Here is a 13,046-nt window from a genome sequence, read left to right as displayed (position 1 = left end):
TTCTAAACCTAAAATTTAAAAAAATTAACGGTACATAAGACATTGAAAAAAAAAAGAAAAATCTAGAACAAATAATTGGAAGCACGTGGTAGAGAAAACACAGTTGCAATCAATACTTGTCGGTTTCATTGCATCGTGAGTGAAATTTTTAAAAATCTCAAGCCACTTTTTTATTTATCATTTATAAAAGGATATTATGAGTCATGTTGCTGTCTAACAGCTTTTACCAAATTCATATATAACATACAGATATTCCAATTCTTTCAATATAATTCACTTATTGCAAAACAAATCCACATGATATTGTAAAACAACAACTATTGCAGGCTCTGTCACCCAAAATATCTCAATCACCCTCACACACAAATATTACTCACCACATTCTACTCTTTATATCTCAGAGTAGAGCTTTGGAAATGCTTAGAGTTGATAGAATGATGCCTAGTAATGATTTTTTCATCTGGGTTCCTCTGCTTTTCCTCTGTTCTTCTCTGTTGCTTCTTAAATCCATAAGAAAAGAGGCAAAACCCAACAACAAGCTTCTTCCTCCATCCCCTCCCAAGCTTCCTTTGTTGGGCCATTTGCACCTCCTTGGCTCCCTCCCTCATCGCTCTCTCTCTCAGCTTTCAAAAAAATATGGCCCCGTCATGCTCCTCCAACTCGGCTCTGTCCCAACCATCGTTATCTCCTCTGCCGCCGCTGCAAAAGAGTTGTTTAAGTTCCACGATCTTGCTTCTTGCAGCCGCCCTCGCTTAACGGGTAGTGGAAGACTTTCATACAACTTCTTGGATCTAAATCTATCACCGTACGGTGAACGTTGGAGGGAACTACGGAAGATTTGTACGCTTCAGCTCTTCACTGCTCGGCGGGTTCAATCTTTTTGGGAAATTAGAGAAGAGGAAGTGGGGCGCCTTGTAAACTCCATCGCTCAATCCTCTTCTTCTTCATCTCCAATTGATCTGAGTGACAAATTGTATTCTCTCACTGCAAATATAACAACAAGAGTTGCTTTTGGCAGCATCTTCAGCGGGGGAAAGCTAGATGATGAATACTTTCAACATGTTATCAGGAGAGCAGTTGCAGCAATTGGAAGCTTCTCGATGACCGATTTCATTCCTACTTTCGGTTGGATTATTGATCGGTTAAATGGTGTTCATGGGAGGCTGGAGAAGAGCTTTGCTGAAATGGATGCCTTTTTTCAACATATAGTCGACGATCGTAGAAACTTCAAGAAGACGTCTAAGAATGAAGAAAACATTGTTGATGTTTTGTTGAGAATGGAAAGGGAAAGCTCTGAAGTAACCCAAGATTGCATCAAAGCACTTATCATGGTAACTTAAACTCTTTTGAAAAGTAGCAAACTGTTAAGCCCATAATTTCTTATGATCCGTTTGATATAACCATATGTGTGCGCTTCTAGGATATATTTCTAGCGGGAGTAGAAACAGGGGCAACCACCATTGTTTGGACGATGACAGAGCTAGTTAGGAACCCAAGAGTGATGAAGAAACTCCAAGACGAGATTAGAAGTTGCATAAAAGAAGATTTAGTGAAAGAGATCGACTTGGAAAAACTTGAGTATCTAAAAATGGTAGTGAAAGAGACATTCAGATTGCATCCACCGATCCCACTTCTACTTCCAAGAGAAACCATATCCCCTTTGAAGCTCAACGGTTACGATGTCGATTCCAAGGTTCATCTTCACATCAATGTTTGGGCTATCGGACGAGATCCACAATCTTGGACTGACCCAGAAGAGTTCTTTCCCGAGAGGTTTATAGGAAGCAATATCGATTATAAAGGACAGAACTTCGAGTTAATACCTTTTGGAAGCGGGCGAAGAATTTGCCTTGGGATGAATATGGCAACCCTTACGGTGGAGTTGGCACTGGCTAACTTGTTGCTGTCCTTTGATTGGAAACTGCCCAATGGAATGAAAGAAGAAGATGTTGATATGGAAGAGGTCGATGGTCTTTCGGCTGCCAAGAAATCACCCCTTAGGCTTATTCCAGTCCCCTACTTTTAGCTAATTTTAAGTTTGGAGTTTATGGTTGTCCAATGGAATTAAAGTACTCAAATCGTTGGAATATGGAGCGTGATATCTATCTATTGTAAAGGATCGGGTAGAAATATATATGTAGATATTTCGAATGGAAACCATATATATATCTATCTCATTAGACAGTGCTTTCAAAATGTACTTTTTTCATCATCTGTATCCTCTATTGTACGTACATGAAATTATCAATAAAACCTTTAGTCAATATTCCTTTTTGAATTTTCTCTCTCTTGTTCTTTGTATTTATTTTGATCGAGTGTGTTATTTGTTGAGTGATTCTAACAACTTGTATCAGAGCGAGGCAAGATTCACCATGATTTGTAAAGATAGAAATTTCAAAGATTGGAATTGTAAAGTTTGATGGATTCGATTTCAATTTCTGTAAGATGCAAATTAAAGATTATTTGTACCAGAAAGTTTTTCACGAATCCTTGTTAAGCCGGATACTATGACCACGAAGTAGTGGAAGCTCAAGGATCGTTAGGCCTTAGGATTGATTTGATTGACACTGTCTAGAAACGTGGCATTCAACATCATTAAGAGGATTGATTTGATTGACACTGTCTAGAAACGTGGCATTCAACATCATTAAGGAGAAGACAATGTCAGATCTGTTGAAGGTGCTGTCGAATATGTGCGACGTCAGTTATGAACAAGGTGTATTTGATGCGAAGATTGTTCAATCTGCAAATGTCTAAAGGTGGATCTGTTGCTGATCATATAAATCAATTCAATATGATTCTAAGTCAACTGAGTTCGGTGAAAATTAATTTCGAGGATGAAATTAAAGCATTGATTTTGATGTCATCTTTACCTGAGTCGTGGGATGCTGTTTTTCCGCAATTAGCATTTCACGAGAATTTGATAAACTGAAGTTCGATAAAATGCGAGATGTAGTTCTCAACGATATTCGCAAACGAAAAATTGAAGATTCATTAGGCAATGCTCTTAGTGTTGATCGAAGGGGAAGAAGTAAATCAAAAGGCCCAAACAATGAGCGATCAAAACCAAGAAACCGAGGAAAATCTTCAAACAAACAAAATGCAAAGTGTTGGAGTTGTGGAGAAAAATGTCATTTTCGGGCAGATTGTACAAAGAGGAAGCAGAATCCCAAATCAAAGGATGACGTTGATTCGGTAAATTCAGCAGAAGACATTGGAGATGCTCTAATCCTCAGCATGGATAGTTCAATTGAATCCTGAATTTTGGATTTAGGTGCATCTTTTCATTTATCTCCAAATAAGGAATTGTTTCGGAATTTCAAGTCAGTTTGGAAATTTTGAGAAGGTGTATCTTGCCAACAACAAAGATTTGTAAATTGAAGGAAAAGGAGATGTCTGCATAAAGACTATGGCAGGAAATCAATGAACATTAAAGGATGTTAGATATATTCCTAGTCTCAAGAAGAACCTGATCTCTATTGGTCAGTTGGATAACACATGTTATGCAACAAAGTTTGGGAAGAGTTCGTGGAAGATTGTGAAAGGGTGCTATGGTGGTAGCACGTGGCACAAAATCTGGAACCTTATACACCACTGCAGGGTGTATGAACATGTTGCCGTCGCTGAGAGTGCTTCAAATTCAAATTTATGACATAATAGACTTGGACATATGAGCGTTAAATGAATAAAGATGTTGGCTGCGGAAGGAGTTTTGGAAGGTCTGAAATTTGTTGATATGAGTCCTTGTGAGAACTGCGTTATGAACAAATAGAAACAAGTTAGCTTCACAAAGACTGTAAGAGAATTGAAGAAAAGCTCAGGGACAACGAAGCAAGTGGGAGTTGAGATTGAGTTGCTAAAAGATTCACCTAGTGATGTTTGTAGCGGATATGTAAGAAACTTCTGAGACTATTGATGAGGAACTAGAAGCAGAGAAAGTGGCACTTGAGTAGGTGTTGAAAAGATTATCCAGAGTCATCAGAGTACCAGATAGGTATGTATCTTCTTTACACTATCGGTTGGTGACTGATGAAGGGAAACGAAAGCCCCTAGATGAGGCTCTACAGTTGGAGGATACAACCAAGTGGGAGCAAGCCATGAATGATGGGATGTCTAGGCTTCAGAAATGCGTTGCTCTTTCATCTGCTGGAGCTGAATATGTGGCAATAGTTGAAGCTGAAAATGAGATGATATGGATGACAAACTATGTAGAAGAATTAGGTAAGAAGCAGCGCGAGAAGATTCTTCAGGTAGATAGTTAGAGTGTCATGCAGTTGGCGAGGAACCCGATCTATCATTCAAACACAAAACACAGAAGGTGATATCATTTCACTCGGAGGTTAGTGGAAGATGGTGATGTGTTTGAAGAAGATAGAGGGTGAAAGGAATCCAACAAACATTTTGTGTTGATGTTGGAACATTGAGGTTGTGCAAAGTCTCGTGGTAAGAATGAAATTCCTAGTTAGTTGATTGGATCAATCAACAAGTGAGAGATTGTTGAGGTTGATTGGATCAGTCTCTAAGGAGATTGTTGGGATATGAAGTCTGATGTTTATAGATATATAGTATATATTTTGTAAAATTTGGTAGAGATATATTTAGTAGAATATATATAGTAGATTAAATCTAGCTTTATATTTAGTAAACGAAAATATATATACCCATAGGCAGTGATTTCAAAAGATAATTTCTTCCTTCTCTTCTCTGTATTGTATTATCTATTGTTATACATACCTACCTTTAGCCAATATTAATCTTTTTATTTTCTCTCTCCTGTTTTTTGTGTTCATGATTGAGTGTGTGCCTGGTTGAACCTAACACAAATAAAATATAAACATTATCTTAGGCTAATTACCTCATTTTTATCCATATTTCTATCGATGAATTAGATATTGTGAAGTGATAAAGACAGCCATTGATTTTATCATGGAAATATTTCAAAGATTGCAGAAGTTCAACGTAGAAAATTTAAACAAATATATCGAGTTGTACAGGAGCTCTATAGAAAATGCCTCTTGCATTATTGTTTTTGCTTCTTTCCATGAAGGGAAACCACTAAAATTGATCAAATACAGAACAAAGAAAATGATTAGTTTTATTCAGACGTGTTTAAATTATTGAAGCAAAGCAATTTTTTTTATGGAACATGAGGAGAATTCTATCAACATTTTGAATCTATCTTTTTGAGAGGAAGGGATGTGTTCTGTCATATTTTGGAACATTCTCGTACACGTATCAAATATTAAATAATTCTACTTGATACATGATACATGTATTATCGTTGTATGTCTATCAAATAAATTTAACTCTAAAACATATCCAATAAACTTAGATTTAGACATTCCAAAATTTGTTAGGATGAATTAAGTTTATTCATTGGCACCCCCTAAACTTAATTATCTTTCATCTTTCATGTTGAATAGACTTTTTGATAACGAATTGATCTAAAAGAAAGCTTTGATATTAAGTAATAAAGAATCACTACGAGGAGAGTAAGATTCAGATTATCTTGTTGATCGAATATCTCAAAAACACTTGTTTGAGATTTGAATCACTCCACTCCACAGACAAGATCGGTCATGTCAAGTTTGAATTATTCTAAATATACAATTTAAACTATATAAAATTACAAACAAAGATCGATTATGTCAAGTTTGAATTATTCTAAATATGCAATTTAAACTATATAAAATTACAAACAAACTTAGCGCTTAGTTAAAAGAAAGCACAAATGTTTATTGCTACATTTTCCAAGTCTCTTTACAAGGACAATATACATGACTTTATATAACCTAAAAATTATTATATTTTGAGACCATAATTAGCTATTATATAATTACAGTTTGTAACAAATTTAATTCTTTTTAAGTGTGACATGAATTGCAATATCATATGATAATTTGAACATTTTCTTTCCATCTTCCTGAAAGTTTATATTACATATTTGATATCTTGTTTCATATTTTCATATAATTTTACTAAATATCAAAATAGAAGATGAAGAATAATATAGCCATTTCTCCAATTCACAGTTGCAGCAACTTGGCCGCTAATCACGAAGGATTATGCTAGTGATATCTATGTTTCTTGTAATACCAATCAAAATATTTTATAAATTTGGTCTACAAGATGTTTTCTTCATTGCTTGTAATAGATTGTGAAAAGTGGGGTACCCAATAGAAATGAAGCATGTTGTGAGCGTGCCTTATTTTTTTAATCAGAACCCCACCAAGAGGGCCACCATCAATCAAACTGCAATAATTGTGTAGACAATATGAGTATCGTAACAAAGTATAAAAATTAACTTTGACCCAGAAAATCCCTTTTACCCCAACCTTCATCCCATTCGTTTCCACTTGCTTTTGAACCATTTTTCTTTCTATAATGGAGAGCCTGACCTGATTAGACATCATTTGAACATTCATCAACATTGATTCTTGTTTGGATGTTGAAAAAGGAGCTATGAATTAGGTAGCAATAAGTGTGTTATCAATGCAAGGATAGAGGATCATGGAGCTCAAATCTCCCTTTCTTGTTTGGATTTGTGAAGTATGTTAGCAAATTCACATTCGCATTTAGCAGATATCCCATGTCGAGCTAGGCTGCACTTAGATTGGCAGTGGCTACATCGAACCATGGGCTTTTTGGATTAAAAAATGAGGAGTAACAAAGTTATAATTTACCTTTTTGAGGTCAATTCTGTTTGATGTATGTGTATGTATAAATCAATTAAGTTAGGCATATAGTTTCCTACCTATACCGATATAAATATCAACTTCAGGTACAAACTTTTTACTGATCTGAAATATACCTCAGCACAAGTTTCTTTGAATCAATGTGAACCCAGATTTAACGTGTTTAGAGCAAGAAAGGACCTCAATTCACAACTGCATATTAGAAGAATTTGATACAATCTTTATCCTGGTTGCTTTCCATGCAGGGCATGGTAGAAGAATTTGTTTTTAGGTATTTAGTTTAAATATTTTCTAAGATTTGTTTGTCATATTTGTTTACCAGATTTTGGTTAGGTTCTTTTTTGGGTTATTTGTAAAGCTATAAAAAGCCAATTTCAGTACTTAATAATATCATCACTTCAAACTTCAATGATTTATGTTTCTAGCTTATTATTCTTCTATCAAAACCTAACACTTGGTATCAAAGCTCCAATTTTTGAGTGATCAAATAGAGAGTATGAGTGAAGATAAAACTTTAACGAAAATCCCTAATTTTGATGGTCACTATGATCATTAGAGTGGCTGATGGAAAATTTGCTCAGAGCAAAGAGTCTATGGAGTGTGGTGGAGATTTATTTTTCAAAACCAGAGGGAGGAACAATGCTGACTGAGGCACAAAAGGGCCACCTTGATGATGCTAGACTCAAAAATCACCAAGTAAAACATTACCTCTTCCAGGCAATTGATCATTCTTTGAACATCTTGGATCTTGCATAGCCAAGATTGTTTGAGACTCAATGAAGCGAAAGTTTGTGGTGGAAACCAAAAAGTGAAGAAATCTCTTCTTAATGCATTAAGGAGAGTATTTGAGATCCTAGAGATGAAGAAGGATGAAAGTATCATATATTATTTTGCAAGAATTATAATAATCTCCAACAAGATGAGAAGCAATGGAGAAGATATGCCAGACAAGAAAATTGTAGAAAAAATTATGCATACCCTAACTGAAAAATTTACTTATGTTGTTGTATTCATTGAGAAATCCAAAGATACTGATAACATGTCCATTGATGAATTACAAAGTTCATTAGTGGTGCATGAACAAAAATTTCGAAGATCGAGCATTAATGGAGCGGAGCAAGTTCTAAACGTCGAAGGACGAACGAAAATAAGTAATAGAGGAAGAGGAACTTATAGGGGCAGAAGACAGTAAAGAGGAAGATCAACTTTCAACAAAACTACTGTTGAATGGTATAGGTGTTATGACTTAGGTCAATTTCAATATGAATGTCCAGAGATGAATAAGGGATTGAATTATACAGACCTGGAAGAAGGAGATGAAATGCTGTTAATAGCTCATATGGAAAGACATGAAGCAAACAGGAGTGATGCTTGATTCTTAGATTCTGGTTGCTCAAACCATGTGTGTAGTGAAGGTATGTTTTAAAGCTTAGACAAGACATTTTCCTACATTGTCAAACTTGGAAATAATACAAGTATGAAAGTTATAGGAAAGGGTGCAGTGAAATTAGCTTTGCATGGGATTCGTTGCATGATTAGTAATGTGTATTGGGTACATGAACTCAAAAATAATCTCTTGAGCGTTGGACAATTATAAGAAAAAAGAGTAGTAGTGCTGTTTAAAGATGGTATATGTAGCATTTATCATCCACAAAAAGGAAAAATAGCAAAGTCAATTATGAGCGCAAATCGGCTGTTTATTTTGCATACTGAACCATCTACCACAACAAATGAAGGAAGATGTCTCCAAGTTTCAAATACGAATCAGTTAACACTTTGCACCATCGTTATGGTTATCTCGGCTACAAAGGCTTGTGCACTTTGAAAAACAAAAACATGGTGAAAGGCCTGCCGCAAATTGTAGCGCTAAACACCATTTGTGAGGCATGTATGAAAGACAAGCAACATCGGACTCCATTTCCAAAAATGGGTAATGGAGAGCAACGAAAAAATTGGGTCTTGTTCATGCAGATCTATGTGGTCCAATTTCACTCGCTTCAAGTGGCCAGAAAAAGTAGAAATATTTTATCATTTCAAATGTTTCAAAACAATGGTGGAAAATGAAATTTGAATGCCAAGAAAATGTTTAAGGTTAGATAGAGGAAGAGAATTCAACTATGCAGAATTGTTGCAAACAACATGGAGTGAAGAGACAATTTACCACAGCTTATACCCCATAGAAAAATGGAGTGACCAAACGCAAAAATCGCACTGTGATGAACTTGGTAAGAGCTATGATGACAGAGAAGAAAGTGCCAAAAAATTTCTGGCCTAAAGCAGTTAGGTGGACGATTCACATTTTGAATCAATCACCCACTCTTGCAGTAAAAAACATGACACCAAAAGAGGCTTGGAGCGGAGTGAAACCATCAGTAGATTATTTCAGAGTTCTTGGATGTGTGGGATATGTCCATATTTCAGATGTCAAGAGAAGCAAACTTGAAGATAAAAGTGTAACATGTGTTTTATTTGGAGTGAGCAGCGAATCCAAAGGCTATAGAATATTTGATCCAACTAAAAAAAAAATTATAGTAAGTCGTAATGTAGCTTTTGAGGTAGATCGTGAATGAGATTGGAAATTTTTTGAAGGTGAAACAAAATTGGACTGGGGGAAAATATTGAAATTGATAAGAACACAGCCGAAGGAGGAGAAATCATAGAGTAAACGACTGAACCGGTTGCTGAAACAGATTGAACCAGTTGCGAAAAACAAAGAAGGGGAAATCACAGAAGAAACGACTGAATCGGTTGCTGAAACAATTGAACCAGATTTGACAACAAAGGAAGGGAGAATCGACATCCACCTGTATAGTTAGCATATTATAATTCCGGTGAAGGCTTATCTGAAAAGGATGAAGAAAATATGGCATTCTTGATGATTCAGATCTTGTGAATTTTGAGAAAGTTGTCAAAAGCCCCAAATGGAGATTGTCCATGGATGAATAAATTAACCATTGAAAAACACTCAAACATGGAATTTGATGGTTCTACCAGCCGGAGCAAATAAAATAGGAGTGAAATAGATTTATAAAACCAAGCTAAATGAGTTTGGAGAAGTTGATAAATATAAAGCAAGATTGGTTGTAAAAGGCTACACACAAGAGCATGGAATTGATTGTATGATAGTGTACACACCTGTGGCCAGAATGGATACTGTGATAATGATCATTGCTTTTGCCTCCCAAAAAGGTTGGAAACTCTATCAGTTAAATGTCAAATCAGTTTTTTTATATGGCGAGTTAAAAAAAGATATTTTTGTTGAACAATCACAAGGCTATGAGAAAAAGGGAAGTGAGGAGATGGTGTACAAACTTCAAAAGGCTCTCTACGAAATAAAACAAGCACCTAGAACCTGGTTTAGTCGAATAGAATCCTACTTCATCGAGGAAGGATTCAAAAGTAGTTCTAGTGAGCAGACACTCTTCATCAAGAGGAAGGGAGGTAAAATTCTAATTGTATTATATTTGAATCCGACGCTTAGCTTGCGGTGGGGTGTTAAGGATATTTAGTAATAAATTATAGTTTACCATATATATTATATTTGATATTTTATTATAAAACAAATATCTAATATTTGTCTTATTATCATAGGTATCTTTCTATTTATTGTTATTTCCATTTATTTCTATTTCTATGTCCTTGTAATTTATTTAATTATAGATAAGATAACTTTCAAACCATTTAGGTGTGGTGGATTAATCAAACATTCACATGGTATCAGAGCCCTCTCGGTTTAACAACCCCGATCCTTTCTTTTCAATGGCTTTTGAATCCTCTAATCTTCTTCTCCACCACCCCTGCTGGTTTTGACGCCGCAGGGGCAGTCTTCATGGCTGCCCTAGTCGGAGCCGATTGATTACTCTTCGGCTCCACCCTATTGACCTCTAAATCACCTTTCGTCATACTTTGTACATACAACCTCACCTCTTTCAACCCAATCGGTTTTCCCCTTGGCCAATATAGTCTCTCTCATTTTCTTCCCAATCAACCTTCATCCTTCACATAAACCCTAACCTAAACCTATCAACCTTTTGCAGAGATTTACCTTCGGAATCTGGTTGCCGCACTGGCCTATTCGCCAACCAAGTTGCCGCCGCCCTTCCTGCCAAAATTGGCTTCTTCGCCCGATGAGGCGACTCTTCCGACTGCCCTTCTCACCAAAATTGGCTCCTTCGTCCAATGTGGCGACTCTTCCAGCTTCAATATTGTCTTTGTCCCTTGCTCTAGGTTTCCCCTTCTACTTCTTGGGGTTAGAAATATTCTCACCAGAGTCAAGGCAGCATCGTCGCTAAGCGACAATCCCTCTTCATGGGTTAGACATATTCTCGCCGAAGCCAAGGCAGCATCGCCGCTGAGCGGCGATCCCTCTGCAAATTTTTGATGGCCAAGAACCGGGTTGTTAGCATCTTCATGAAAAGTGTTTCTCAACCTCTTTGAATTTTTCAGATTCAAGCTTCACGTTCNTTTAAATCCGACGCTTAGCTTGCGGTGGGGTGTTAAGGATATTTAGTAATAAATTATAGTTTACCATATATATTATATTTGATATTTTATTATAAGGCAAATATCTAATATTTGCCTTATTATCATAGGTATCTTTCCATTTATTGTTATTTCCATTTATTACTATTTCCATATCCTTGTAATTCATTTGATTATAAATAAGATAACTTTCACACCATTTAGGTGTGGTGGATTAATCAAACATTCACATGGTATCAGAGCCCTCTCGGTTTAACAACCCCGATCCTTTCTTTTCAATGGCTTTTGAATCCTCTAATCTTCTTCTCCACCACCCCTGCTGGTTTTGACGCCGCAGGGGCAGTCTTCATGGCTGCCGTAGTCGGAGCCGATTGATTACTCTTCGGCTCCACCCTATTGACCTCCAAATCACCTTTCGTCATACTCTGTACATACAACCTCACCTCTTTCAACCCAATCGGTTTTCCCCTTGGCCAATATAGTCTCTCTCATTTTCTTCCCAATCAACCTTCATCCTTCACATAAACCCTAACCTAAACCTATCAACCTTTTGCAGAGATTTACCTTCGGAATCTGGTTGCCGCACTGGCCTATTCGCCAACCAAGTTGCCGCCGCCCTTCCTGCCAAAATTGGCTTCTTCGCCCGATGAGGCGACTCTTCCGACTGCCCTTCTCACCAAAATTGGCTCCTTCGTCCAATGTGGCGACTCTTCCAGCTTCAATATTGTCTTTGTCCCTTGCTCTAGGTTTCCCCTTCTACTTCTTGGGGTTATAAGTATTCTCACCAGAGTCAAGGCAGCATCGTCGCTAAGCGACAATCCCTCTTCATGGGTTAGACATATTCTCGCCGAAGCCAAGGCAGCATCGCCGCTGAGCGGCGATCCCTCTGCAAATTTTTGATGGCCAAGAACCGGGTTGTTAGCATCTTCATGAAAAGTGTTTCTCAACCTCTTTGAATTTTTCAGATTCAAGCTTCACGTTCATTTAAATCCGACGCTTAGCTTGCGGTTGGGTGTTAAGGATATTTAGTAATAAATTATAGTTTACCATATATATTATATTTGATATTTTAATATCTAATATTTTCCTTATTATCATAGGTATCTTTCCATTTATTTCTATTTCCATATCCTTGTAATTTATTTAATTATAAATAGGATAACTTTCACACCATTTAGGTGTGGTGGATTAATCAAACATTCACAGTAAGCATTTATGATGATCTTTTATTTACTGGAGACGATGAAGAATTATTGGAGGAGTTTAAACGTTCTATGAAAAAAGAGTTTGATATGACTGACTTAGGTTAGATGAGATTTTTTCTTCGAATAGAGGTAATACAAAGATTAGATGGTATGTTTATATGTCAAAGAAAGTATGCTGATTAAGTTTTAAATCGATTTGGCATAGAGAATTACAATTATGTTTGTAATTCCATTGTTCCAGGACAAAAAAATTGGTAAAGATGAAAATTGTGCAAAAGTAGATGTAACTTTATATAACAAATAATGGGAAGTCTGATGTATCTTAGAGCTACTCGTCCTGATCTCATGTTTGTTGTAAGTTTGATTAGTCGTTTTATGGCATGTCTAACACAACAACATTTTGCAGCAGCTAAAAGGGTTTTAAGGTACTTGAAAGGTATGGTAGATTATGGTGTATTTTATAGAAAGGGAAGAGTTAGTGATTTAATTGGATTTACTGATAGTGACTATGCCGGAGACATGGAAGATAGCAAAAGTACTTCAGGCTATGTGTTTATGATGAGTGGAGGAGCAATAGTTTGGTCTTCTCATAAGCAGCCTATAGTCATCTTATCAACCACAGAAGCTGAGTTTGTTGCTGCTAGTGCCTGCATGTCAAGTTGTT

The 13,046-nt window shown here is 36.4% G+C and overlaps 1 protein-coding gene across 1 annotated transcript; it reads left to right on the top strand.

Moving 5' to 3' along the window:
* Positions 1-332: 332 nt before the first annotated feature.
* LOC111492653 (cytochrome P450 71B26-like) lies at positions 333-2,079 on the top strand. Its single transcript, XM_023142041.1, has 2 exons — positions 333-1,331; positions 1,421-2,079. The coding sequence occupies exons 1-2, from the start codon at positions 417-419 to the stop codon at positions 2,024-2,026; spliced, it is 1,521 nt and encodes a 506-aa protein (XP_022997809.1). The 5' UTR covers positions 333-416; the 3' UTR covers positions 2,027-2,079.
* Positions 2,080-13,046: the final 10,967 nt, after the last annotated feature.

Source organism: Cucurbita maxima, unplaced genomic scaffold (genome assembly GCF_002738345.1).
Source record: "Cucurbita maxima cultivar Rimu unplaced genomic scaffold, Cmax_1.0 Cma_Scf00001, whole genome shotgun sequence".
Lineage (NCBI taxonomy): Eukaryota > Viridiplantae > Streptophyta > Magnoliopsida > Cucurbitales > Cucurbitaceae > Cucurbita > Cucurbita maxima.
This window is presented reverse-complemented; position numbering and strand designations above follow the sequence as displayed.

Coding starts and splice junctions, on each gene's coding strand:
- LOC111492653 (XM_023142041.1), top strand. CDS start 417: ATGCTTAGAGTTGATAGAATGATGCCTAGTAATGATTTTTTCATCTGG. Junction 1,332..1,420: donor GCATCAAAGCACTTATCATG/GTAACTTAAACT, acceptor GTGCGCTTCTAG/GATATATTTCTAGCGGGAGT.